Source organism: Thunnus albacares, chromosome 3 (assembly GCF_914725855.1).
Source record: "Thunnus albacares chromosome 3, fThuAlb1.1, whole genome shotgun sequence".
NCBI lineage: Eukaryota > Metazoa > Chordata > Actinopteri > Scombriformes > Scombridae > Thunnus > Thunnus albacares.
In genome coordinates, this window is record NC_058108.1 from 28,061,507 (window position 1) to 28,089,170 (window position 27,664).

At 40.6% G+C, this 27,664-nt stretch overlaps 3 protein-coding genes across 3 annotated transcripts in view; 2 read left to right on the forward strand and 1 right to left on the reverse strand.

Moving 5' to 3' along the window:
- Positions 1-273: 273 nt before the first annotated feature.
- Positions 274-7,868, forward strand: LOC122979738 (cytochrome P450 3A40). Its single transcript, XM_044347442.1, has 13 exons — positions 274-478; positions 665-758; positions 1,563-1,615; positions 2,474-2,573; positions 2,688-2,801; positions 3,042-3,130; positions 3,246-3,394; positions 3,568-3,695; positions 3,774-3,849; positions 3,942-4,102; positions 5,412-5,638; positions 6,878-7,040; positions 7,358-7,868. Exons 1-13 carry the CDS (start codon positions 408-410, stop codon positions 7,445-7,447), a joined length of 1,515 nt encoding a protein of 504 aa, XP_044203377.1. The 5' UTR covers positions 274-407; the 3' UTR covers positions 7,448-7,868.
- A 3,139-nt stretch (positions 7,869-11,007) lies between these two features.
- foxk1 (forkhead box K1) lies at positions 11,008-23,841 on the forward strand. Its single transcript, XM_044347446.1, has 9 exons — positions 11,008-11,624; positions 15,528-15,743; positions 18,808-19,006; positions 19,138-19,284; positions 19,450-19,643; positions 19,934-20,106; positions 20,205-20,483; positions 21,221-21,394; positions 21,572-23,841. The coding sequence occupies exons 1-9, from the start codon at positions 11,179-11,181 to the stop codon at positions 21,802-21,804; spliced, it is 2,061 nt and encodes a 686-aa protein (XP_044203381.1). The 5' UTR covers positions 11,008-11,178; the 3' UTR covers positions 21,805-23,841.
- Positions 23,032-27,664, reverse strand: part of radil (Ras association and DIL domains) — a 28,686-nt gene continuing 24,053 nt past the window's right edge. The window contains exon 22 of the mRNA XM_044347450.1: positions 23,032-27,429. Within this exon, the coding sequence (XP_044203385.1) occupies positions 27,330-27,429 (100 nt within the window). The 3' untranslated portion in view covers positions 23,032-27,329. The remainder of the gene's footprint in view (positions 27,430-27,664) is intronic.

The window sequence follows — 27,664 nt, forward strand, 5'->3', positions numbered from 1 at the left end:
GACAGCTACACAACTGACCTCATATCTCTATATACATTTTTGATTCATATTTGTCCATTTATGCCAGAAAATACAGTGTTTATCAAGAGGAAGGAGACACTAAAATAAGATTTTTTTTTTTCATAAACTTTCAGGTGTTCTTTCTTATTGATAAATGCAAATATAATAATTAAGGTCACAAAATTGCAGCATCACAGATGACAGAGCTAATAAAAATGATAATTGTTTATATGGTCTCTCTCTGTCACTTATTCACCTGACACTGCCTCCTATCATTGGTTCAACTCTCACACACTCTCCTGACTCACGCAACAGGCGTGTGCAGCAGGAGATAAAAGCCTTTAGTCATAGTTTGGGGTTTCAGAAAAACTTGTGCTGCCATAGATGGAGAGAGAAAACGTGTAGAGATGGCTTACCTTCTGAATTTTTCAGCTGAGACATGGACCCTTGTGGTCGCCCTCATCACATTGATCTGTGTGTAAGTATATAAGAATAGTCCAGATATTTGTACTGCCTATGTTTACCTATGTGCTTGATAAAAATCTCTTCTCTTCTTTTCTCTTCTTTTCTCTTCTCTTCTCTTCTCTTCTCTTCTCTTCTCTTCTCTTCTCTTCTCTTCTCTTCTCTTCTTTTCTCTTTCACTGTTCTGTATTGTTTTGCACAGATATGTCTACTGGCCATATGGAACATTTAAGAAAATGGGCGTCCCTGGTCCCAAACCAATCCCCTTTTTCGGCACTATGCTTGCATATAGAAAGGTTGGTAAATATAACTTGTGGAAGCAAGAGTAGCCGTACAATATAACACCAAGTGTGTTAAACTGTGCTCTGTGGCAATTCAATTCAATGCATAACAATTATTAATCACTTAATAATTACAGCTGCTGTGGGGTTTTGGCAGTATACACAGAATGTCTCAGTGGTGATCAAAGCATTGAAAAATTACATTTTAAAAACTCAACATTAGTGTCTCTTTTCAAAAAAGTAAGCCCTGCTTACTCAGGATAATCCACAGACCTTGCTATGGACAGATTTTAGTAGAAAATACTACCAAAGTATTTGGTAGAAATAGTTCCCAGTGAATTGATTTCCTAGATATAGAACAAGCCAGTTTGGAGTTGATAAATACATTTTGTGTTACATTATAACGTATAAAAGTATAAGTATTTCAGTTGCATTATTCCATTTTGAGAATGAAGTTCCCATTTTACCAATAGCAGCTAAAAAGTGGTATCAAATCAATGTATTGAAAGCACTTCAAGTATGATCTCTGAGCGATTTAAAATGTTTTATTTTTATTTAAAAGATTAGTATCAGCTTCGAAGTGAAGTCACTGGGATGATTGAGCTAATAGTTGTGGAAGACAAAGCATGATGTGCCTTGTTAAAATATACCATGTACCAACTCAGTTCAGGGTCATATATCCTTCAGAATTTAACACTATAATTTCTAGGGATTTAAGTATGAAAAAAAAATTCATGCAACAAATATCACCAAGTTAAGTAGACTGCGGGTTTAAAGAGAGTTGTTCAATTCATAATGTGTATTTACTCTCATACCTAGGGATTCTTGAACTTTGATTCAGACTGCTTCAAGAAATATGGGAAAATATGGGGGTAAGTGTACATGTTGTATGTTGTGCGTGTGTGTTTCTGTTTGCATATTATAACATATCAAAAATGTTTGGGTAGGAAACCTTTCTGGACTCAAGAATGAGTTTGAGGTGCTTTGGATAGGGATACATGTAGACACAAGAATACAAGAAAACTTGTCATACTAGACTTTTAAAACAAAGCTCTGACGTGTTTCGGCATCAAGCCTTCATCAGGGAGTCAAACAGATCTCATGGTACACCTGGCCTTTTTCTAGTGGTATTCCACCAATGGGAATCTCCCATTTGAATATGGTGTTGTGGCATAGAGAGGGTGTGTAGAAATGTACAAAAAAACTTCAGCAGATGGCGTTCTGGCCCACAATATTCATTAAAGCTGAATTAAAGAGCAACAACATAATACAAACAATGGTTATATAAAATTAAACAAAAAGATGTTCTAGGTCCTCATTTAGGCCTGGATGTTTAGTAGCCTGTAGTTTGTCAATCCAAAAGGGTTTCTGTTGGTTAAGTTTCCTTTGTCACCTATTTGTATGGAAGAAGGGATGTGGTCAATGCCAAAGGCTTGTAGTGTGGATGGGTTACTGTTATGGGAGTCCAGATGGTGTCTAGCTATAGGGTAGTTTATATTCCCTGTGCGAATGGCATATTTCTGTTCTGCTAGCCTGTCCTGTAGACGTCTTTTTGCATATAACATATATCTGATTGTTGTCTTTAGGACTTCTTGTCTGCCTACCTGTAGTTTATGGATATCCCTGTACAATGTTGTATACCTGATTTATTGTAGATTTGCATGTGAAGTCTCACCTGCTGTGTTGTTATTTTTCTTTTCATGTTGCTGAACTATTCTTATCATTTTTAGCATTTTTGATGGTCGTCAGCCTGTGCTGTGCGTGACAGATCCTGCCATGATAAAAACAGTTCTGATAAAGGAGTGTTACTCTCTCTTCACCAATCGCAGAGTATGCACACTCACTCTTCTATACAACTCAGTCACATTCAGTCACTCATTATGGTCGCTGCTTTTAAGTTGAACTGTCATCCTCACTGGCAGATGTTTTCCAATCCCGTTACAGAACTTTCGCCTGAACGGGCCTCTGTACGATGCTGTGTCCATTGCTGAGGATGATCAATGGAGGAGGATCCGCAGTGTCCTTTCTCCCTCCTTCACCTCTGGAAGACTGAAAGAGGTAAGGCCCCCTCCTACTTAGAACCTCCTCTGCCTTTTGTTGCATGTTGAGTAGATATTTTTTAGCAAGCTCTGTGCTGTAACTTGACCTAATCTGATGCAATCTACATTGAGCACAAACAACAACAGCAGGAAGTCTGTACCAGTATAATTGCCTCCATAGTATTTATCAGTATTGCATTTTCCAGTATTTCAGTAATCATGTGCATGAGTGTTTCTCCTGCCCCTGTCTGTGCCTCAGATGTTTGACATAATGAAGCACCACTCTGCTAACCTGATCAACAGCATGAAGAAGAAAGCCGACAAGGATGAGGTGTTGGAGCTGAAGGAGTAAGAGCTCAACTTTAGTTTCAAATTATTAAAAAAATGAATAACATAAACTTTACTTAAAGTTTGAAAATATAAAGGATATTTTCTGATGTGTGCATTTATGTCTGCTCTTTAGGTTCTTTGGACCCTACAGTATGGATGTAGTAACCAGCACTGCCTTCAGTGTAGACATAGACTCCCTCAACAACCCCTCAGACCCCTTTGTCACTAACATCAAGAAGATGCTGAAGTTTGACCTTTTCAACCCTCTCTTCCTCCTTGTTGGTACAGCATTCTTTTTATTCTATAAAAACAATTGTTTTATAATCTTGTCCTCCGCCTGCATGTTAACCCCGAAATATATGTGCACTGTTAACTCGCTGACAATGTTTACAGTCAATACAGTTGCTGTTTTTCCAGTATCCTTGGTAATTATGTTGCTTTCTGTTCAACTCCAGCCTTTTTCCCCTTCCTGGGTCCTGTATTTGAGAAGTTTGAGTTTTCTTTTTTCCCTGCGTCAGTCACGGACTTCTTCTACAGTGCACTGCAGAAGATCAAATCTAATCGAGAAACCAGCAAGCAAAAGGTATGACTGTGTTTGTGTGTTGGTATCAGCAGATTTAGAGGTGGAATTTAAACTATTCTTTTGTCTGTCTACTTTCAGAGTCGGGTGGATTTACTTCAGCTGATGATTGACTCCCAGAAAAACAATGACTCCAGTGGAGTAGCACAGGATAAAGGTGACACACATGTGCACAAGCACATCTCCACACACACACAAACAAAAACACAACTTAAAGCTATTCTAAATCATGCCTCCTTCCTTTCCCAGGTTTAAATGATCATGAGATCCTTTCTCAAGCTATGATTTTCCTTTTTGCTGGGTATGAAACCAGCAGCAGTTCTCTCACTTTCTTGGCCTACAATCTGGCAACAAACCCTCATGTCATGAAACGGCTGCAGGAGGAGGTAGACTCTACGTTCCCTAACAAGGTATGTTGGAAGTGGGGAGAGGACAACATATGAGGTAGCAGGGACGTCTCAAAATAATCAAAACTAAAGCTGTCTTCATTGGTTTTTGGGCACTTATGGGCAGAGGAACTCCACAACAAGCTGAGAAACACATAGACCTGACATATTATCACCTCATAAAGTTGTTAGGTTTGACGTGTTTGCAAACAATTCATGTATTAATTAAGGTCAGTAACATTAGCATTCATTTGAAGTTGTGTTTCCAGAAAGAACTGTGGTACCTAAATTGAAGTCAAACATTTACTTTTCTTTTAGCTAAGCTTTGGTTTCCACCAGTTGTTGAGAAATGTATCTGGACTATTAGCTGCCAGATGTTCATCTAAACCTTTTCCAGCTATTCAGTAACATTATCTGTCTTCTAATTGTTGCTGAGTAGGTTACATACAGATTATCAGGGCAACTTTGCTTCTGGAAACAATGTTAATAAGAATAGAAATTGTGGACCGTACAACCAAAACAATAACCTTCATAGAGCTGTAGTTAGGTTTTGTCCCCTTTAAAATTACAAATAATCATAGGATTAATAGTAAAAAATTACTGATGAGTAAAGCTTGGATGAAAAATCTGCATCTCAATATAAACATATGCTACATTTAGAAAATGCTTGAAGTGACGAACCCACAGAGAATTATAACCAGCTCTGCAGTTTCCCTCAACTCCATGGAGCATTTTAGTGTCTTTCAGCTCATTGTTTTGGTTCACAGATGCTTTGGTTCAGTTTTACTGTTCTCATCAGTGTTGTTTCCAGCAGCAACACACAGCTGTTTTCAGCACATAAACCCACTGTACACTACCTACTCAACATCAAACAGCAGACAGACAAAGTTTGCAACTAGCTGAACATGGAGGAGACTTTAGCTGCAAAAGAGGCAGAAATTTCCCTCAGGAGTTAGTGGAGACCAAAACTGAACTTAAAAAGAGAGTAAATATTGGACTTACATCTACCAGGTGGCCAGAAAAAGACTCCAGATGAAAGCTAACGTTGCAGTGTGTCTCCTGGATGTTTGAATAGGCGGTTGTTTGCTAACACATTCACCATATCAACTTTATAAGGTGATAATATGTCAATGTTGTGTTTACAGTTTGTTCCGCTTCTCCCAACTGGCCAAAAAAACAACAACATTAATACAGATTTAATACCTCCATCCACCATCAGTGTATCCCTTCAGCACTGTGTTGTGGTAGCCCCTAACTTTGCCTAATATGAGACAGTGGTGGTGTTGTCCTGATCAACGTGTGTCTGTGTTTGTGTGCATGTGTGTGTGTGTAGGCTCCTGTCCAGTACCAGGCACTGTTGCAGATGGAGTACCTAGACAGCGTCATTAACGAGTCTCTACGTTTGTATCCCATTGCGTCACGCCTGGAGCGTGTTGCCAAGGCAACTGTGGAGATAAATGGCATTGTGATTCCAAAAGATATGGTTGTCATGGTACCAACATGGCCCCTGCACCGGGATCCTGAGCTGTGGCCCAAACCAGAGGAGTTCAAACCAGAGAGGTATAGGATGGATTTATATATTAAAGTCCCCCTTCACTCAAAAATGTGTTCAAGTATGCAATTTACACTAGTGTGATGTGGAAACTTGAAGCCTCCCGTGCACATACACTGAGAATGGACATTACAGTGAGGTAGGAGACATCTTGTGTCCAGCAATTAAACATCTGAAATGATATATATTTGTGTATTCAGTGATTCTGTGGAATTTTTAATGAGGGAGAAGGACGTCACCAAGAGCGTGAACATCCAGGCAAAAATATACACGTGAAAGACAAAAAATATTTCACTGCACGGCAAAAAAGGAGAAAGGTCTGTACACTGTTAGGCTCCAAATAAATAGTTTAATTCTCTTTTTCTCTTTCAAGGCAACATTTTGATCTACATGATTTTACTCAGGCAGGTGTGAAAGAGGAAAAATGCATTTCTTGTAGAGGCGGTAATCAACTCAAAGCACCTGCTGTGAACAAGCAGCAGGAAAAACACCACAAGATGGCGATCACAGCACTCCAGAAAAAAGAAACACCAGAAAAAAACAGAAAAAAAATGTCAAATACAATGTTAATATGACATGAATGATAGGCCTACCTCAACAATCTTCATTAGGAGGGGGGAACATATGTATCACACCCCAACAAGTTATATATGTATATATATACTTTTTCCCCTTGAGATTTATATTGTATTTTGCCTTTAGGCCCTGTACCCATCATTAGAGAATTTTTAAACTATTTTTGTATGTTTGCTGCATGCTTTAGAGGTTGGATTGTGTTTTTACTTGAATTCTTTCTGGTTTTTCTGGTGTGTTTTTTTTTCTGGAGTACTGTGATCGCTATCTTGTGGTGTTTTTCCTGCTTCTTGCTCACCAACAGGTCATGGTGCTTTCAGTTGATTACTGCCTCTACAAGAAATTCCTTTTTTTACTTACCTGAGGAAGATCATGTAGATTGAAATGTTGTTTTGAAAAGAGAAAAAGAGAATTAAACTATTTATTTGGAGCCTAACAGTGTGCAGACCTCTCTCCCCTTTGGCCCTGTATTTTATGAAATTTAACAAGATTATTTAACTTTCTTTGTGGAAAAGCCATATCAGACAATTATTATTCAAAGTGGATTATTTTACATACAGCTTAAAGTATGTCTGGAGGGGATCTTTAAGGTTTGTTGGTAAATGAGAAGAACTCCCACAGAAAGCGCCATTGCATCATTTCTGTTATTAATACATATGTATGTCTACCTTCAGGTTCAGCAAGGAAAACAAGGAAACTATTGACCCGTACACGTACATGCCTTTCGGAGCGGGGCCAAGGAACTGCATTGGGATGCGATTCGCTCTGGTGATGATGAAACTAGCAATGGTGGAGATCCTCCAGAGCTACAGCTTCTCTGTGTGCAAGGAGACAGAGGTGAGGCCACAGATGTTCATTTTTACACTGCTAGTTATTGCTTTTTTATTGGTGTATGAGCAATCTGGTGAATAATATTATTCATTGCTAGTGTGATAGTAACACTGAGGGTTATATAATGTCATTAGATCTATGTCCGTCAGTCCAAAGATCAACAGCCATTAACTGACACAGCAAATAACACACTCAATAAGCCGTCCATTCTTCGCAAGAGGGGTCTACCCTCTTTGATAGCATGTTGATTGCAAATTTGAAATAACAAAGCTGACTTTTGTGCATTGTTGACTTTGTTCATATCATATGTAATTTCCTGTCAGGTGCCCCTTGAGATGGACATCCAGGGCCTGTTGATGCCAAAACGACCAATCAAACTGAAGCTGGTGCCACGTTCTGAGCAGTCAAACTGAAGAACCAACAAGATAAAGGGTTATAATTTCAGTTGTTATATACAGACATATCATCCATAAAACTGTTTCAACAAACAAGACACCTTAATGAAATTTTCCACACATTTTTATTATGTTATTAGTTGTCTGTACCTCTGTGTATCAGGTACGTCTATTGCTTTTTTTTCCTTTTTAAACTTAAGCATTTTGTGAATTTGTCTTAACTGCTCATGTTGTCCATCCAGGAAATTGTTATTCAAATTTTGTATGCAATCACTGTGACTTGCAGGTGCTGCAAATGACTAAAATACAGCTGTAGGAGTGTGTCAGATATTTTGCAAAGAGGTTTTAAAAGTATAAATGACAGTACAACATATAAAATTAATCACACATTTTGTACATGTCAGTCTGAGGTATTATCAGGTGGACAAAATAACAGAAACAACTCTGTACAATATACAATTACAATATACTATATAATTACAATATACTGTAATACCACATAACAGCACCCACTACTATCTAACCACTTAACCATACAGTTAAATCAATACTTCTCTGTTAACAAAACCTTAACCAAAGGTAGTACTGTCAATTATTGCAGGCTGATTGCATTGGCTTTCAGAATATTTTGCAGGTGTTCGTGTATTTCTTTGTATATCAAATTCCAGGTGTTATTAAATGATGCTTCAAAAAGTGAAGAGGGTGCATTCAGATATCAGGGACAGCTAATGAACTTTTGACCAGGTATTTCAGCAATAAAGTGCAAGGCAAAATGTACGACATACATTGTTATTAGTATTATTGTGTCTGTGTCATTGCTGCTCTCCTCGATGTTTTATATCCCAACAGCGCACTCGTGTGGCTGGTCTGTTTTCATTTTTATCCATGTGCTCCCACTCCTTTAAAATGATCCATTATCCGACTTTTTTAACCGTCTTGTTCTTTCCATGTTTATAAACAGAGGGTAGAGATAAAAAAAAAAAAAAAAGAAAAAAAGAAAAAAAATCTGAGGTAGGCAAACCAGCTTCACTGCAGACACCACATGTTCTAGGGTTGTGATTGGATGAATGCCAGCATTTACAAGTTGCCTGCTGAAAATAGCTGAAATCTGTGATATTACATCAAACCTGTCAAGTAATTGCAGCATTTTTATTCATCTTTGATTAGGCACTCCAAATGGTTGCATAATGAACAAAATAATGAACTGTGATCTTTATGGATATGTTTCAGTGACTGAAACTTGAAGATTATTCAGTGTTGCATTTTGAGATCAGGTTGTTCTATTTTATTTCACAAAGTTTTGTGTATTAATTAATTTAAACCAAAAAATCACACAATTTTGCAATAAATTATCAGTTCTGAATAAAACAACAGCAGAGTATAAATCTCGAGATAGCGCTGGATTCAACCTCCTGTTTCCTGGTGTGACGACATTAATGTGGCGTTTAGGGAGGATCGTTTTTTTAGTAATGTCACGCGATACCAGCAGTGTTGTAGACTACTTTGTGCCGTTATCGTTGTCATCTTGTGTCAATGCCGGGTTTTACTGTATGTTTCTTTTTTCTGCTGTCAACATTGTCATTATCACATATTTTTCGGGCGTCAGTGTCTAACGTGTATTATCTCCTTTCTGCAACTGCAGATCTGTCCTTAAGACTACTTTTGTCAAGTCAAGTTTATTCATATAGCATGTTTAACAACGTGCTGTAAAAATTAGAGTGAAAGGAACAACAGTAGGGAGTGAAATGACATCAGTAGTAAAAAGGCATAAATGGCAGTAAAAAAAACTTTTGTTACTGTTTCTTTCTCAACTGCACGTTTATTTCCATAAATTTAGGGCATAGTATTACTGCAGCGTGGCTGCACTGAAATTATTGGTTACTTTATTGCTTTTTTTTTCTTCTTTATTGTGTTTTAAAACATTATTCCTTTGCTTTTCTGCCTTATGTGAAGCACTTTGAAATTCCTCGGCAGAAGGTGCTATACAAATAAACTTGCCTTTCCTTAGGCCTACTTGTGCTTGTGTTATTTTACCAAACCAAAAGGACATACTGCACACATATTAACAATCACTTTCTATATGTCCTGTTTGCAGCCCCAAAAATCTTTAAACTTGGGATAAGCACACCTCAGTTAAGATATTTTAGTAAATCAGTGTATTGTTTGTTAAATAAAAACAAACTACCCTGTGATGATCAAATATTTGTTAGCCTAACTATTTGAACATCCAAGATGTATGAAACTGTAATATGTATCCTTTTGTCATCCTAATTTCCATGCTATATTTCTGTAATGTGGCTTTCTTGGTCTGTTCTGTACACACAACATCTATTGCTTGTCTGTCCGTCCTGGGAGAAGGATCCCTCGTCTGTTGTTCCCCCTGAGGTTCCTTCCATTTTTCCCCCTGTTAAAGTTTTTTTAGGGAGCTTTTTTCTTATTCAAATCAAGGGTCAAAGGATAAAGGATGTTGTATTGCTGTACAGAATGTAAAGCCCCCTGAGGAAAAGGTATGATTTGTGATATTGGGCTATACAGAAAAAATTGACTTGACTATCCATTTGCAAGAGAAATCTTGGATCTGTTTGAAGATTGTCAACTGACAGGCAAAATATACACACCCAAAAGAAACTCCCACCTATGGAAACATAGGGGTAGAGTTGACTGCTCAGAAATCATTTGTGTTTTAATTAAGAATGAGAATGGAGACTCCAACTACAAATTATTTAGTGTTGTATTTAGGAGAAGAAAATGTAATTCTATTGAGTGAATATTGCATACAGATGATAGAGGGTTGGTATATACAGTACTGTGCAAAAGTTTTAGGCACTTTAGATGTTTAGATTCTTATTCATTATGCAATACCATCAGGGAGGCATCTGATCAGTCCCAGATTTATTCTGCAGCATGACAATGACCCCAAACATGCAGCCGCAGTCATAAAAAACTATCTTCACCTACAAGAAGAAGAAGAAGAAGTCCTGCAATAGATGGTTTGGCCCCCACAGAGACCTGATCTTAACATCATGAGTCAGTCTGGGATTATATGAAGAGACAGAAGCAACTGAGACGCCTAAATCCACAGAAAAACTGTGGCAACTTCTCCAAGCTGCTTGGAACAACTTGCCTGCCAAAGACCTAAAAAATTCACCTGTGTGCAGGTGTAGCGAGGGGAACTAGTGCTGTTTTTTTAATTTTATTTTTACTTAAACATTCCATACATTCAGTACAGTTTTAATGTAATTTCAAAGGAGATGAGAAACAAACAGGCAAAAATAAAAAAAAATATACACATACAAAAGGAAAAAAACAACTAGTGCTGTTTTAAAGGCAAAGCGTGGTCCCACCAAACATTGATTGAAGTTTTTTCTGTTTACTGAACTTTGTTTGAGATTAATTGATGAATAAAAAGTATTTATAGCATAATTTTGTAAAAGCATGCTCACTTTACTTTTAGTGTCTAAAACTTTTGCACAGTACAGTATGTATATGTGGTGTAACTATTGAGTCTTGTATGATTTTCTTTGAAGGGCAGTTTACGAGAGGGCCGTGAACGCAGCACCAGTCCGGTTCCTGCGGGCACTCCGTTCCTGTTCTTGCACCGACCCGGACTCCATGTTGTTCCGACAGCCACGGAGCGAACAAGTGCCCTGGCCGAAAACTCTCACGTTGCAACTCTGTGTGTGCGAGAAGTAAAGTGTGTGTGTGTGTGTGCGTGTGAGTGAGTGAGTGTGTTGACCCTCCTAAAGAAGATGGCAGACTACCGGGACGACACCGGAGCTCGAGCCCTGCTTGCTTTACAGTCAGCACCGTGCAGCCCCGTGCGCGTCGCGGTGACCTCGCACGGCTATCACCAGCCCTCGCTCGCCCTCTTGGGTCCTCCGCTGATGGAAGCCCGCACCGACGCCGGGATTCGTCCCGTGCGCCTCATGTCCCCTCCTCCGCAGGCCCTGGCCAGACTTGAGGGCCGGGACTTTGAGTTTGTCATGCGCCAGAGGACGGTCACCATAGGCCGGAACTCGTCTCACGGCTCCGTGGACATCAACATGGGTCACTCGAGCTTCATTTCACGGCGACACTTGCAGATCACCTACGACGAGGCGAACGGCTTCTCTCTCCGGTGTCTGGGCAAGAACGGCGTGTTCGTTGACGGGGTCTTCCAGCGGAGAGGAGCGCCGCCACTACCGCTGCCCAGAGAGTGAGTCCCGTCGGTTAGCATAGCTACACACAGGCTAATTATGGCAACACGGCGGTTGACTGTTGCAGGGCTTCACAAACTTACATATACGTCTGTATTTATTGTATACATCTGCCCAACCGATGGACAGACGTCAGCTTCCCCCTCACATCCAACGGTTGAATCAAACCGTTGGAACAAAATCTAAATAACCCATTTCTCGTAGCATATCCCACACGACTCGGATTAAAATAAACATACATTGTCACCAAGGTTGTGTTAACACTTAACTGGTTTTGTGGCGTTTTCTAGTTTACAGTGAGGAGACATTTTTGACAGGGAAAATTCATTCTAACTGCCAAACGACCTCCATATTCAAACGGCTTGAACGGGGGACACAGATTATGACCGGGATACAAAGTTTATCACAACACCCCTGTAAGAGCGGTCTGAGTCGGATGGTTGTAACTGTAACCTCGGATTAAACAGTGTATGAACTTGAAGATGTCTCCACTTGAATTCATAATGAAGTTTAAAAATATATGTCGGATGTCCGGACCCCCTGAAGGGAACCTTCACCCCACTTTCTGAACCAGAATTAGCCGTTAGCAAATTTAGCTTCACTCGGCCTACTGTCAAGCCATGGTGGTGCTAGCTGGTTAGCAAATGTGAAAGTGATGTTGCTTGAAGCGTGTGGCTTCATTGACTTTTAAAAATATCAGAACTTGAAACAAATTTCACGTCTGTAATTCTTATGGCTGATTAAAGTCGTGTCACAACTGTTTTCAATGCGATTATGTTAGTGTTAGAGTTAAGTAAATTAGCTGCGGGGCTTCAAGCCAACGTGTCGCCGTCACGTAAACATTAATGTAAACAGACACACCGATGACAGCTCAGCTTACTGCTCCTGTGGGAGGAGGTGTGTTTGTGATGAAACTGCAAATGTGTGGATTTATTTATTTATTTTTAACAAAATGAGCCACCTGATGTTTAAATATAGTTATCACTTATTTCCAGGTTAAATATTTTGCCTTCATTTAAATACAGTAGCAATCTTAGAACAGAAAGCTGTGATTGTGTGTGTGTGTGTGTCTGTCTGTCTGTCTCTGTGTCTGTGTGTCAATCACATGATGGTTTTGGAAGGGGGTTGTGCAAATATATTCATCTGATTGGTTGTCAAGACTGTTTGGGGGTGTGTCGGGCATTGAGCCGGAAGTGCAGGCTGAAATGACATCCACATTGCAGGCGCACATGGAGTAAACACAAGACATACATGCCAAAGGCCATGTCCACCATATGCTGTTGTAGCCCAGTGGCCTGTGTCAGGATTATGAAGTGACCTGGAAAACTGTGCTGAGTTTAGGGCTACAACTAACAATCATTTTCATGATTGATAAGTTGTTTGATCTATTAAAGTAGTGACAAATGGCTGTTTATAAATTTCCACAGCCCAAGATGACATCTGCAAATGTCTTGTTTTGTCCAACCAACAGTCCAAAACTCCAAAATATTCAGTTTACCATCACAGACGACAAAGAAAACCATAAATATCCTCATATTTGACAAGTTGGAACAAGCAAATTTGGGGCAATTTTGCTTAAAAAAAAGTGACAAAAACAATTATTTAATTATCAGAACAGTTGCAGGTTTAATTTTGTCAATCGACTAATTATTGCAGGTCTAGCTGAGTTAAACCTGGAAGCTCTTCAAATCTGGAATAGACAGTTAATTTATCTTTTCAGTTTCCTGGAACATTTACAACACTGAAGACGTTCTCCTCTTTTGTTTTTACAGCTTTGAATCTCATTGGATTAATTGGGTGATTTGACACTGCTGACACTTAAAGCTGCAGCCTTAACTGCAGCCAATCCTCCAGCCAGCTTGTTAAGTTATAATATATCATTCCGACCAGGACTATTTATACAAGGATGTTACAAGTTATCTAAAGTGACCAAAATATCAATAAAGACGTTCAGTGAAAACTAAAATCTCCGTGGCAACGTTAGTAACACTACTCAGTCACATTGCATGACAAAATATGACGGTGTTCGTGACATGACAAAATTCTCCAGGTGCATGACAAGAAAGGAAAGTGTCGGCACGGAAAGTGACACTTTTTTTCTGTTGAAAATACGTCATTTCTGTCGAGCGACTTGTGATAAATCAGCCTTTAGGCTAAGTATCAACACATCTCTTCAGATTGACTACAGCTGAGTATAAATATAAACACAAAACAGTCGCTTGCCACAAGTGTTCACCCCCCTTCAAACTTTAGCAGAGGCACCTTTGGCAGAAATTACAGCTTTGAAATCTTTGTGGTTTAGCCTGTATCAATTTTCTTCCGTTCTCTTTACAGAACTGCTCAAGCTCTGTCACGTTTCACTGGGATGTTGAGTGAACAGCAACTTTTAAGTCCTGCCTCAAATTCTGTGTTGGACTGAGGCCTGGACTCTGACTTGGCTGCTCCAGAACATTAACGTTGTTGTTTTTAAGCTATTCCTGTGTAGGTTTATCTTAACGTTAAGGGTCATTGTCTTGCTGTTTAAAAAAAAAAAAAAAAAAAAAATTAATTAAAAAATTAAGTTAAAAGTTGTTTTACAGGCTGCAGCAGATTTTCTTTGTTCATTTTACCTTCTACTTCCACAAGCCTTCCAGGGCCTGCTGCAGTGAAGCATGATGCTGCCACCATCATGCTGCGTTGTGGGGTTGACGTGTTTTGATTTCACCAATCACAGCATTTAGTTTGATGGCCAAGAAACTCAAACTTGCTTTTATCAGACCGTTAAACATTCTTCTATTATGTCTAAAGTTTCCCACGTGCCCTTTAGCAAACCAGCAAACTCTAGCTGAAACGTCATGTGAGTTCTTTCAACAGTGGCTTTCTATTTGCTACCCTGCAGCACAGCTCGGGCTGTTAAAGGAAATAAGCAGCAGTTTTACGTACAGTAGTACAGTTTCCCATCCCGTCATGCAACCCTGCAGCGACTTCAGAGTTGACGTTGGCTTGTTGGTGGCCTCCTCTCACTAGTACTCTTCTTGCACGGACACACGATTGTTGATGATGTTCTGCTCTAGCTGTGTGCAGTCTGTTCATGCATCTAGTGTTGGATTGGCAGCAGCAGTATTTCAGGAGACAAGTTGAAGAGAGAGAAGATGGAACTTTTCTTCCAATATATATATTTTTTTTTTCATAGACTGGTGTAACTGTCTGAAACTGCTTACAGCACATTTGCGGTCCTGTGTGGATGTTTTCTCTTCATTGGTTCCTCTCCACAGGGAGGTCTGAGCCTGAGCTCGGCACCCCTAGAATTAGTAGGGATTTAGTTTCCTGTTCAAAGACACAGTCATCATAGTTGGTCAGATAGGATGGTTGCAGTCGCAAAGACTTAACTACACTGATCCTTCTGCCTGGGAATATTTTAAACTATTAGCATTAGTCTTTAAGGTTCCATTGTAAAGCATTTGTTCAATCCACCCCACACATAATTATTTTAAGAGTTTTGTTAAAGCTTGAACTAACTTGGGCCTGGACATGCTTTTATTTGAGACAGTTGTCCAGACCTGCTGAAAGCTGAAGCGAAGAGGAAAAGCAGGCTATCAGGTCTTGTGTTAAGTCAAGACCAGTCTTTTTTTTTTTTTTTAATGTGTGAGTGTGTTTGTTTAAGGATTATAAGAGTTATATTAAAGAAAGGAACCCACACAGTCCAAGTGGAAGTGTCATTGCTTCGTGATTAAATATTTCTAAATTGAAGATCCACAACAGACATACATTTTGTTACTCATGGCAGATTTTTTTTCCCCCCGATATGTGTAAAAACATAAATTGAACGTTTTTGACCTTGGAAAAGAGGATGTACTAATCAGACTTTTGTTTCCACTTTCTCTTCTCCTCTGTGCTGCGCTTCCTGCTCCTCTTCCCTCTAGGTGTATGTTTCGTTTTCCCAGTACAGTAATCAAGATCCAGTTCCTGTCGCTCCTGGAGCTCGAGGAGCACAGAGAGAAAGAGCATCCATCTCCTCCCCCTCGCCCGCTTCTGCCCCACATTTCCCCTCTCAAAATCAGCATTCCCACAGTGCAGCAGCATGAAGAGCACATCAGGGCGTTTGGCTCTCCGCTGCCCTCGCCCACAGGCACCATCAGGTACGGAGAAACCCTCAAACACTCAGAGATATGAACACCTACAGATGCACGGAAATACATGCAAACACAACATGTTGCTGCATATATATAGATATATGTATATATGTGCACAGGAACCAATGCTCAGATGCGAGCAGCGGGAGGCAATGTTTTTACTTGTGCAGTATTTGGAAGCAATGTTTTGAAGACACTTTCAGTTAATTATTGTGACTGTTAAGATAAATGCTAAGCTTCAGTGAATGACTCAAGTTTCCAGATATGAGTTTAAATAAGTTTTATTTTATGTAGACTTCCTTTATGAATGACCATTAATTATACTCTTTTTAACTTTAATGTCAGTTTTTTATGTTTGGCAAAAGGAGCATTAGAAATGGAAGGACATATCCTCATGAATATGTGAAATGACCAAGACACTACTTCCGTTAACAGATTCATAATTAATCATAATATCATGAACATTATTTACAATATATGAGCAGTTTACCTTCTCACTTTGTCTTTGATCTGTGCACGTGTGATCATATTTGTGCTTCTTGCAAAGTTTCCTTTGGTTTTTGCTCATGTCCAACTGACCCCAAAGGCCAGCAGATTTTTTCCCCCAAACCACAAACATATATCAGCTCATTTTTTTCACTGATACCATCCTTTTCTGGTTGAAGGTTTACTCATTAGCTGCTGCGGTGTTTCCGTTGGGATGGAAACCTGCACTCTAATGAGCTGCGTTAGCACATGTTTGAAAATCACTGCTCTATAAATGTATACAGCATGTGCGACTGGCCAAGTGTGGTGGTTGCTGAGCGTGCCCTCTGGTGGCCGGTGTCTGTCATTACGCCACACATCCCCACCAATGTGAGCTTGTGTGTGCATGCCTTATATGGAATGGCTGCAGCTTCAAGGCGTGTGATTGGCTATTGGGCAGATTGTTTTGCCTGTAGGCCGTTTTTCCGTCCATTCGTGGTTTCCTTTTCAGAGCCCCCCCACCCCTCCCGCTCTGCCTTCAGCTCCTGTTCTCTCGCACGTGGACGCACACACAACACACACAAGAGTAAAAGACGCTCGCTCATACATCTCTCCACCACTCTTCACTGTGGCCTTTTTCGGGCAGATTGTTGTGCCACCTTCCTTCAGAGTACCCTCATACAGTACAAACAACGGAAGAGTATTATGTAAAAGCACCTTTCAAACAGCAACAGTGTCGTTCACATGGTGGTAAGAGTCACTTTTCCTGTTTGGCAACTTAAACGTATATAATAACATTCTTCTCCCCTCGGCAGCGTTCACATGTGCTGCCGGCCCTCGTGCTCAAGCAGAGGGGGTGAAAAGGTTGTTGTGAGCGTGTCAGGGGAAAGAAACGACAATCCTTGCTCCTCATTGAGGCACATATAACTTTTAATGTTATTAAAGTGTGTAGAAATACAGATATGTTTTCACGCTTCAGATGTCCCTGAGCCTTATTATTGTTTCTGTTCGTCTTCATTCATTTTTTTTTCCCCAACACTGAGCTTACTGGGACATTTTCAAAACAGAGCGTACAGCCTGTTTTCCTCAGCCAAAAAAAACATATCCTCTTCTCTCCCTGTCTGTGTGTGTGTATGTGTGTGTGTGTGTGTGTGTGTGTGTGTGTGTATGTGTGTGTGTGTGTGTGTTACTCTCTCGCTCTCTGTATCTGTGGCTCTGTGTTGCCAAAGGCAAATCAAAGCACACTGACTCTCCCAGAAACCAGTGTTTACTTTACTAACAGAAGCAGGTGTGTGTTGTATAATAAGTTACTGGCTTTTTCCTGCGTTCTGTCTCTCAACAGCAACAGATAAAACCTAGTTAATAATTAACACACTTTTGAGTATTTCAGCTCATTGTTGTGTGTTTTATGATCACTTGTTTCGAACACAGCGGAACTGAGCTGTAACCATTGTTCCAAACTCAGCTCCGGTAACTGTGTGTGTAAGAGAAAGTGTGTCCTTGTGTGTGTATTTTTGCACAACATTTGTCACTAATATGTTGAAAAGGATTATTTATGATTGTTTTAAATTGTGCTGGATTTTTCAAAGACACAATTTATTCACTTCTTGCCGTCATAAAGAAATGATGAATATACTTAAGTGTAATTTCCCCGTGCATTCTACCTTTTTTTTTTCCCCTGTATTTTCAAATCGCTCACAGTATTCAGTAAAACATTGAAACTGAAATGCGGAATAGAAATCGCTCCTTGTTTTCCTGTGGCTTTATTAGGCCTTCATACTCATTAGTTGACAGACTATTGTCAGTCATGTAAAGTTTTTCTGTTTTTACATAATTTTATTATTAGCCTCCCTTCCCAGAAGCATTACCGTTTTCTGTATGTTTGAGTTATTAGTGATTCTGGAAAGTTTTTGAAGGTTATTTTTTTATTATTTTTAAAACATAGACAAAAAAAAAGGAATAATAAAAGTATCATATCATATCATCCCCTTTACCCTTTTACCCCCCCCCCCCCCCCCCCCCCCCCCCCCCACACACACACACACACACACACAAATACCCTCCCATCAAACTCCTCTATGCAAAAAAAAATACAAACTACTGGTAACAAATAGTAAGAATTCATAGAACATTAACAATTAATAGTGAAAATACAGACCAGAAAGTGATCAACTAACATAGGAACACACACAGAAAAAGGAACATGGAACGACCAAGGGCCTGTCTGACCGGGATGTCATTTAGAGGCTATACTGTAGATGACCTGTTTACATTTGTAATACACATCTGCTGGAATCAAAGTTAATATTGACAGATCGTCTGTCTGTACTCTGAGAACATGTTTACATACCCAGAGTGACATGGACACATACATTCTACGTTGTATTTGTCCAAAACCTTTATCCCAGTGCGACACGGGTTGGCCCAAGAAAACTGTTTTGATTTTCAGTTTTCTGTTCTGCGTGATGACCAGTATCATTAATGATCTCCCGCTCTTTAAGAGCACGATGAAATGAATTGTCTTGTCCATATTATTTTGACACTGGCAGATGTCTTTCTTTCAGAAGATTTAAGCCATTAACACAGACTCTCTGTTTACTTCTAGTGTTCCTAATTCCTGTCCGGCCAGTCCACGAGGGGCAGGGTCATCAGGGTATCGCTATGGACGCAACGTGACCTCTGACCTCCAGTTAGCAGCTGAATATGCTGCCAAGGCTGTTTCTGAGCAGAGACGAAGCATTGTTGAGCAGAGAGGAGGGGGAAGTGAGCAAAGAGGGGAGTCAGCTGGCGGTGACAGCCCCAAGGTGAAGATCCAGAAACACTATCCCAAAGTTGATTTCTCTGAAGAACACAAATAACCATTTAACTGGTAGTTTTCAAGCTGGTTGCTTGTACAATATGTGCGTATATTAATACTGGTTTCTCTTTTGTCCAGGATGAGTCCAAGCCACCTTATTCCTATGCGCAGCTGATAGTCCAGGCTATCTCTTCTGCACCGGACAAACAGCTGACTCTTAGTGGCATCTACGCCCACATCACCAAACACTACCCTTACTATCGTACAGCAGACAAAGGCTGGCAGGTAGGCTCCTCTTTCGTGAACTAAAGGAAAGGGAAAACTTGTGCACTCAAATCTTTTTCTATCAAGGTTTTAGGCCTTTCTATTCAGGCTCTGATACCTTGATTCAAATGAACCTCTTTGCATCCATTAACAAAACACACTATGATCTATTTCGCCTTTCTCCAGAACTCAATCAGACACAACCTGTCCCTCAACCGCTACTTTCTGAAAGTGGCCCGCTCTCAGGATGAGCCTGGGAAAGGGAGTTTTTGGCGTGTGGATTCTGCCTCCGAGAGCAAGTTGGTGGAGCAAGCCTTCAGGAAACGACGGCAAAGAGGGGTGGCTTGCTTCAGGACGCCCTTTGGACCTCTCTCCTCCAGGTGAGTCACCGTGACCTTCAACTGCATTTGCATGTGTGCACAAACGTACTCCCAAGACTGTCAGACACACGACATATGCTCTGTCTCTTCCGATTTGACTCTGTTAACCCCTTCTCCCTTCTTTCTGCTTCTACTCCTGGCTATCATTTGATTGGATAGAACAAAGTAAGTCTAATTTCTAGGTTATTCTATTCAGCAGAAGGTACTGGCAAGTGGAGGGTCTCTACATGTTAGCAGTAGTCTCCTGATGTGTTAATTGTTTTCTTTGGTGTCTCTGCCTGTTTTTCCAGGAGTGCCCCTGCATCCCCGACCCATCAGGGACTTCTTTCTCCTCCATCCAGTGGGCTTCAGACTCCTGAATGTTTGAGCAGGGAGGGCTCTCCTATCCCCCACGACCACCACGAGCAGCTGGCTAACAAACTGGCATCTGTACCTGAGTATAGGTACTCTCAGAGCGCCCCAGGTGAGTATGTACACAAACGCATTGAAATACATGCAAAATACACTTTTATATACACTGTCAAACAGCTGAAATTGTTATTTGTGTCCATCTCTGTGTAGGATCTCCAGTCAGCGCTCAGCCTGTCATCATGGCAGCGCCCCCTCACCCATCAGTCTTGCCCTCAGGCCTGGGGAAAGCCCTTGCTTTAGTTCCAGGTGGCGGCGGCCAAGTCCAGCCCATCCACGTGCTCCAGAACTCCCCTCAGTCCTCTGTCACTATGCTGCGGGTGGTCACCAGCGCTCCCCCACCTTCCAACCCTCCAAATGGGTACAGCGCCCCTTCTGTTGGCACTTTGTCAGGACTACAAGGAGGAGCGGACAGCAACAGTGAGCTCAGAGGTACAGGCGCGGGAATCTGTTTTAACTAAACTAAATTCTTACATTCAAGCATTTATGTTAGTTTTGAACGTGTCAAAGGTTAAGAGATGCGTTATCCAAATCCAAACTACAGATCAATCCAAACCAGGTGAAACTTACTGCGTTCTGTAGGGATATTCTTGTGTTCGAGCGGCGCTAGTGTGATCGAACATGTCCGTTTACTGTATGTGACACGCCGCAGACTGCGAGACAACACAAGTCGTCTGTGTGTGTTCGCACTCGTCACCTGTTTCTTTGTGTGTGTTCACTCCAAGTCCAGTCAAGAGGATGATAATATCATTACCATGGCAACAAGTTGTCAGTCACTCAGTGGTGCGAGCAGGTTATCGCTTATGCAGCAGTAAGGTGTCGTTCTCAAATTTTTGCAAAGAAAAGTTGATCAAGAGAAAAGGACAAAGAAATGCTTTCATTCTCCTGCAGTTCATCACAATGTCTGTGTTCATACTGCAGCTCGACCAGTGAACATTTGGATCAGTGCCTCTGTCTGGCAGTATCACCTTTTTCTGTGCCCAGTTTCATGGCACGAGTTAAGTTATACGATAGGCTGTGTGTTTGAGTACTGCTAATCTAGACCATTACTCTTTAAATGGCTTATGAGTTCATTTTAATCCAGCCAGTGATCAAACATGTGCACGTCAGTATTCGTTGGCTAGTTTTTCATGTTAACATGTTGGAATGGTTTCATGTGTTCCCCTCAGAAGCCCAGCTGAACAGAGAGCGAGTGATTCAGACGGTGGACAGCGCGGTGCAGGGCGGGGATGGACGTAACCTGGCCCCTGGTTTACATCAACTTCCTGTTCGTCCTGTTACCCAGAATGGAAAACACACCACTGCTGTTGTTGCCACAGCAACCAGCCTTGCTAATGCCTCAGGTATATATTTTTTCGCAATCCCTGCCATACACATTGACCAGTCGTTATAATTACTACTGGGTAATTACTTTTTTACCAGTAAAGATGGGACAAAATATAAAATACTGAAGTTCCAGACAGTCTGTGCTTATTTACATACAGTAGATACTGACTCCAGCACTCTCCTTTCCTTTCCAGGCCTGAGTAGTCCTCTCCAGATCTTGGCTGCCCAGGCCTCCAGCTCCCCTCCAGTGCTGGTGAGCAGACAGCCCAGTGCAGAAACTTTAGCCGAGCAGCCAGATGAGCCCCAGGCCAAGCGGCTGAAGATGGAGGACGAGGGAGGGACTGAACCTGCTCCGCATCAAGTCACACCTGCCCAGCAGCCCGTTATCGTTGCCATGACATCACAAACCCACGACCCTAGGAAGTAAAACCTAGGGCTTCTTACCAGGTACCTAATGGACAGCCTCCTTATCATCCCCCTAACTGCTTCGCCTTTTATACTCATTTGATATGACTGCAGCCGACATGGCCAAAAAATGTACAGGCAGCCTCTCTCAACAGAAGGGAATTTAATCGTAAGGATCATATATTTTGGTCAAAAATAGATGAAAACTTTTCAAATACTTTCTGACTTTAAAAAGTAATTTTTTTCAGGATTTTTCAGCTTTACAGTCTTTTTAATGTAATCCATTATTCACTGACAACACAAACGAGTAAGGACATTAAGCTTATGAGAGCGTTATGCATATTAAAATCACTTCAGCACTACTTATTCTATACGAACGGTTGAGGATATCTCAGATACGACCTTTCCTCTAGTTGACGGATCAGAAGCATCGGTTACTATCACTCTCAGGCCAAAGAACTCACCTCTCCTCACTTCTGATCAGACTCACTGCCTGGTTTAAAACCAGGGACGGTGTGTTCAGAGATCTGAATGGCCTTCGTTCACAGAAGAAGCTGTGATGATCAGAGTTGATATATTGTGTAGTTAAACACAGCTGTGGACAGCACGGTAGAGAGGGCTTAGCTACATATGCTCATACCAAGCTGATGGTGCTTGGGAGACTGTTATGAATATGATTGTACTCCTCATTAAGTCAGTCCTTACAGAATTATGCGGGAGAAGAAATATAACAAGTTTTCTCTCTCAGAAAAGAAATGAAAGATGTTTATTTTAAGGCCAAGACCAGAATGTGAGGTGTCTCTTCCTCTTGCCTTCTCTGTAAAGCACTCTTGGAAAAAAAAAAAAGAAGGATGAGTCTTTGAAGAAGAGAAATCGAGGAATAAACAAAGTTCAAACCAGCAGTTTGCAGTTCTCGCTTCACTTCAGCTCAGCTCAGTTTGGTTTATCAGTGTGAAGCTCCTCAGATTCAGGATATTTCTGGGCGATTGGGCAGCGGAGTTGCAGAGAAGGGCAAAAAAAAAAAAAAAAAAAAAAAGGAGGGCAACTATTTGGAGTTGACTGAAGTGGAGCTAACCCTAATGTAGACAAACTGATTGTTGTTTTAATTTTTTTTTTTTTTCTTGTTTCAGTAGTGGTAAGAGGAGAAATGGAACAGCCTGTGCGTACAGTTTTGTTTGTTTGTCTTAGCACAGAGAAGCATTATTGTAATAATCCTTAAAGCCTTAAATATTTCTACATTTTTTTTTTGTCATTTTAATTTTAACCTTTAGAGAGCTTTACCTTTTTTTTTTTTTTTTTTAGAATGTTAACACAGCGCTTCTTTAACAGTACACGATCGGTGACACTACAGCGGTGACAATTATGTTGCATCAGTAGACTTGTATCAGTTTTTATCAGAGGAAGGGCGGGACCAACACATGACCACACAAATTTCATCTGCTCTCGTCTTTTTTTTCTTTCTTTCTTTCTTTCTTTCTGTATGGTACTTTTGACACTTTCTCTATTCTTGGCTCCTTATTCTTTTGCTTTCAATTTTCCCTCAAGTCAATTACCCCCTTTTCCCCCTTCTACCTCTCTCTCTCCCTCTCCTCAGCGAGCAGTCTCTACAGAGGCATCAAGCTGTTGGCAATTCCTGTCACAGACTCTGCCTTAATTAGATATTCTTCAGCACTTTCTCCCCCCTCTCTAATCTCTCATTCTCACTCTGCCTTTAGCTTTTTTCCGAATGTCCTCACACAGGCCTCATTTTTTTTAGCTGGCAATCAGGCACAATTTGCGCAAGATTTCAGTGATTGTTGTTGCACATTATTAGAAAAAAAAAAGAAAAAAAAAGATGCGTAATGATTGTATGCTGCTCTATCTGCTAAATGACAAAGCTATTTAGAAGGTATTTTTTCTTATTTTGAAAAAAAAGAAAAAATATTTTGCTATATGTAAAAACAGCTGTCATCAATACGTAAACATTCTGGAAATAGAGAAGTATATGTATTTTTAAATGTTCCTGTTTTTGTGATTTGTTAAAATGTGTAGCACAAATTAAATTCCTCATTGACTTAAATATTCTTTTGTCTTCTTTCATGTGACCACCTGTGAGCCATGTTGGGTTTGAAATTCAGTGATGTTGAGTTTCTAAGCAGGAAAATGCAATTATCCAACAATCTTTATTCTTAAGTACCATCGTCCTTAACAGTATAAATAATGACAATGACATGCATGAGAGAAATAGCATCGATTTCATACAAACAGATTTTTTTTTTTTTTTTTTTTTACTGCAAAGTGATGAACAGAATCAAAAGTTGAGAGTAAAACAAAACTGATGGAAAAGAAGAAACAGTGCTCAGACTGAAATTTTGACCAGTGTTTGAATAAGAACAAACAAAACGGTGCAACAATAAACAACAGAAACAAGTGTCAACATTAGTGCTGAAAAGATTATAAACCATTAATCAATTAGTCAAGTATGCATTTTCACTGGTTCCGCTTTCCCAAATGTGAAGATTTTCCCACTTTTCTCTTTGTTTATACCATTTGTACATTGAATCTCTTTGGGGTTTGGTCTCTTGGTTAAACAAAACAAGCTCTGGGAAATGTTCTGTTTTCTGACATTTGACACTCTAAGCAAATAATTAAGTGGAAGAATAATTAACAAATGAATCAATTAATGAAAATAAAAATTAGTGGCACTTCTAGTCAGGATTAAAAACGTCCTAAAAAGCCTTCCTACAGAAGGGTTTACGCTGTGTACCGTAATTACGAGCATCCAAGTTCTAGTTATGACTGGGAAACTCTGATTAGATCTCACATGGCACTAAATAATGTGGAAGTGCCTGAAAGCCAAACAACTGTGGACGCCTCATATCAGCCAAAGATTGTTGTTCAATGTATTAAAACCCATATTTAATCAATATGGTGTTATATTGTCAATGCACAGTATTTTAATCTTCACATGAACAACTCTATAATTATACAACCTTCTTGATGATGTGAACACAGGAATCTTTCCCATCGCTACCGTCCGTCCCACATGACATGAACGTGACATTAAAGTCGCAGTGGCTCCCAAACTTTGACACCACGGCGCTTCATAAAAACATTTTCAGTCACGGATCCCCTCCTTTCTGCTGAACACCTGAAAAAACTTGTGAGCCACAAGGTGTGTTGCGTTACTATGACGACCAGCAACTGCATTGTCATTAACTGAGGTGTTACTGCATATTACACATTTTTAATACAGTGAAATTAATTTTTTTTTTTTTACTTCCTCTGTTTTAATATATTTGAAAACCTAAATATGTAAAACATAAGCAATGTAAATGTCACATCAATTTAAAGCTGGGGTAGGCAGTTTTCTGGGAAAGACCCCTCTCTGTCCTAAGCCCCTCCCACCAGACGAGCACGGGCATATGCACGTTTTTCATACGCGCGCGCAACGCAACAGCGATTAATACTGCGAGCAGTGGGATACCGTCAGATAGGAAGTGACGGGACTGCAAAAATTGCAGAAGGAAGGAAAAGACAGGAATATCAACGCAAAGCAGAATAAAACTAATGTATGATCATCGGAACCTCCTATAATCTTATCAACCACGCCGGAGAGAGAGTGAACTCGGCTCTCAGAAGTGAAAAGCAGTGATAGATTTTTATGCTTCACTGCGGCTTCAGGTCTGATACTGACCCGTTTCTACACCCTGGTGCTGCTCGTCGCTCTGGGACTTGGTTCAGAGCTGTGGGTCTGGTGACAGGAGGTTTAGGAGGTGGACGGTGAGGGAGAGTGCACATATGCATGCAGGTAGGTAGATAGGTAGGCAAGTAGGCCATCTGATCATTTCATGTGAGCCGAATGAAATGATTGGACGGGGTTTTTACGGGCCTGCGAGGCCACAGATACCAGAGTTTTTTCTTTTTGGTCAGCATTTGATTTATCGATTGCTGTCGGAATGTAAAGAGAATTTCAACAAATACAACAAAAATGTTTCTAAAATAAATTGCCTACCCTAGCTTTAACGTGGTAAATGATATTAAAAATGCACAATAAATGTAGAAAGACATTAAAAATTTGGCCTGTCCTCAAGGTGGGAACCACTTATCTGGGGCATCCCAGAGGGGCTGAGGTCAGGAGAGAGGGACGAATGTAGAACTGACTAAGCAGTGACCTGGGCTGTTCATTGAGAACTTCTTCAAAAGGTGACCTGTTGAGACAATGTTCCAGCTGGACCTAATGACCCGCTGTGAAAAAGGTAAAATGGGGTTCTTAAATAAAATGATAACTTAAAACTACACAACTAATAAATATTTTCTTGCATTTCATTCCAGAAAATGCTTTCTTTTTTTCCATCAGTATAGCTTTTTAGTGTTTACTGACCAGTATACAGTGTATTTCAAGAAAAAAAAAAAAGAGTTGTCTTCCAAATGCAGTTTCTCTTTTAAATGTCCAAACAATATGTGACCAAGTGTTAAATATTTACAAAAAAAAACTATTTACACCCTCAATCCAGATACATACAGAACATATTCACAACAAAAGTGATTGTACACACCTGGGTTGTACATCAGAAGCTCTGAAGTGAAGCATGATGATCAGATAGTTAATAAAAAATGTCCCAACAACAGCTGCACAACCCCTGCGCATGTCAATCTTAGACAATGCGTCTTTTTTTTTTTTTTTTCTCCAGTGGAGGTAAAGTTCAGGTTAAATGAGAGAACGGAGAGCTGGGTTGTATGTCTTGACGTCCTTGCTTCCTCTGCCTCTTCCCCCCCCCCCACACACTCTCCAGTACAAAAGTCAACATTAATACACAATTTGTTTAGTTTTTGATAGTGCTTTGGGAGTTGCTAACAAACAGGTTTATAAAACATTCCGCTCTAAAAGCACTATGTAAAACATCCATGGCTCAGAGAGGCTGTGTTGACTTGTTTGTTTGCAAATGCTTTTAGAAATGTAAAATACATTTTCAGTTTGTGTCCAACTGTTTCAGAGTCACTTTGTCTGAGAGCTGAGTAGCTCTTTTACCATGCTACTTAATGTCTGAATTACCCATACAAATTATTCTAAAATACGGGTGGAAAAAAGTCAAAATGTGCACACATGCTCCGAGGGCTGACTGATGAGAAATTAAAACCCAACAATCTACTGTGCTTTAAAACCCCCTCAGACTGCATACTGGCTGGTTAGACCTCGCCCACCTCAAGCGCTGATTAATTAGGCGACTTTCCTCGCAGCGTACTCCTTTGATGTCGCAGTGGGTTATGGATTCTGTCTGTCACGCAGACCTGGTAGGAGTCGCTGTTAGGGAAGCGGGTCTGGCAGCTGTGGAGTGGAGTCATGGAGCGTTATCTCCAGTTTGATTGCTTGGCTTTGTGCTGTGCTAACGCTAGGTTTCACATTCATATTTCATGCGGCGAATGTACGCATGGGGTGTGTGTTTGTGTGTACCCTGTTCGTCAGTGCACACATCTGTATCCCTTGTTGTCACTGTTGCGCTGTCCTCCCTCTCGTGTCCCCGTGTAGCGTATGTTTATTAGCGGGGCAGCGGCGCTCGGACACGGTCAACAGGATGAGGCACTGATCTTCTCTGAGACCTCTGGGTCGGACTTGGCTACCAGGAAACGTAGCCGACCTCCTCCCAGACGAATCAGATCCACCGCGCTGTGTGGAGCAGACAGGATGCGGTAGAGAGAGAGAGAGAGAGGAAGTACAGGGAGAGAAACACAAGAGTCCAGTTACGTGGAGCTCAGCAGAGACGGTGAGGATGAAGGAGCATTACTGTCTGGGCTCGCACCAATCAATCAAAGTAATCAATCAGCTTAAGAGGCTGACAGATGGGTATGGTTAACATTTTGGGAAGACTGCTCACTCTGTCATCAATGTCAGTATCACCCGC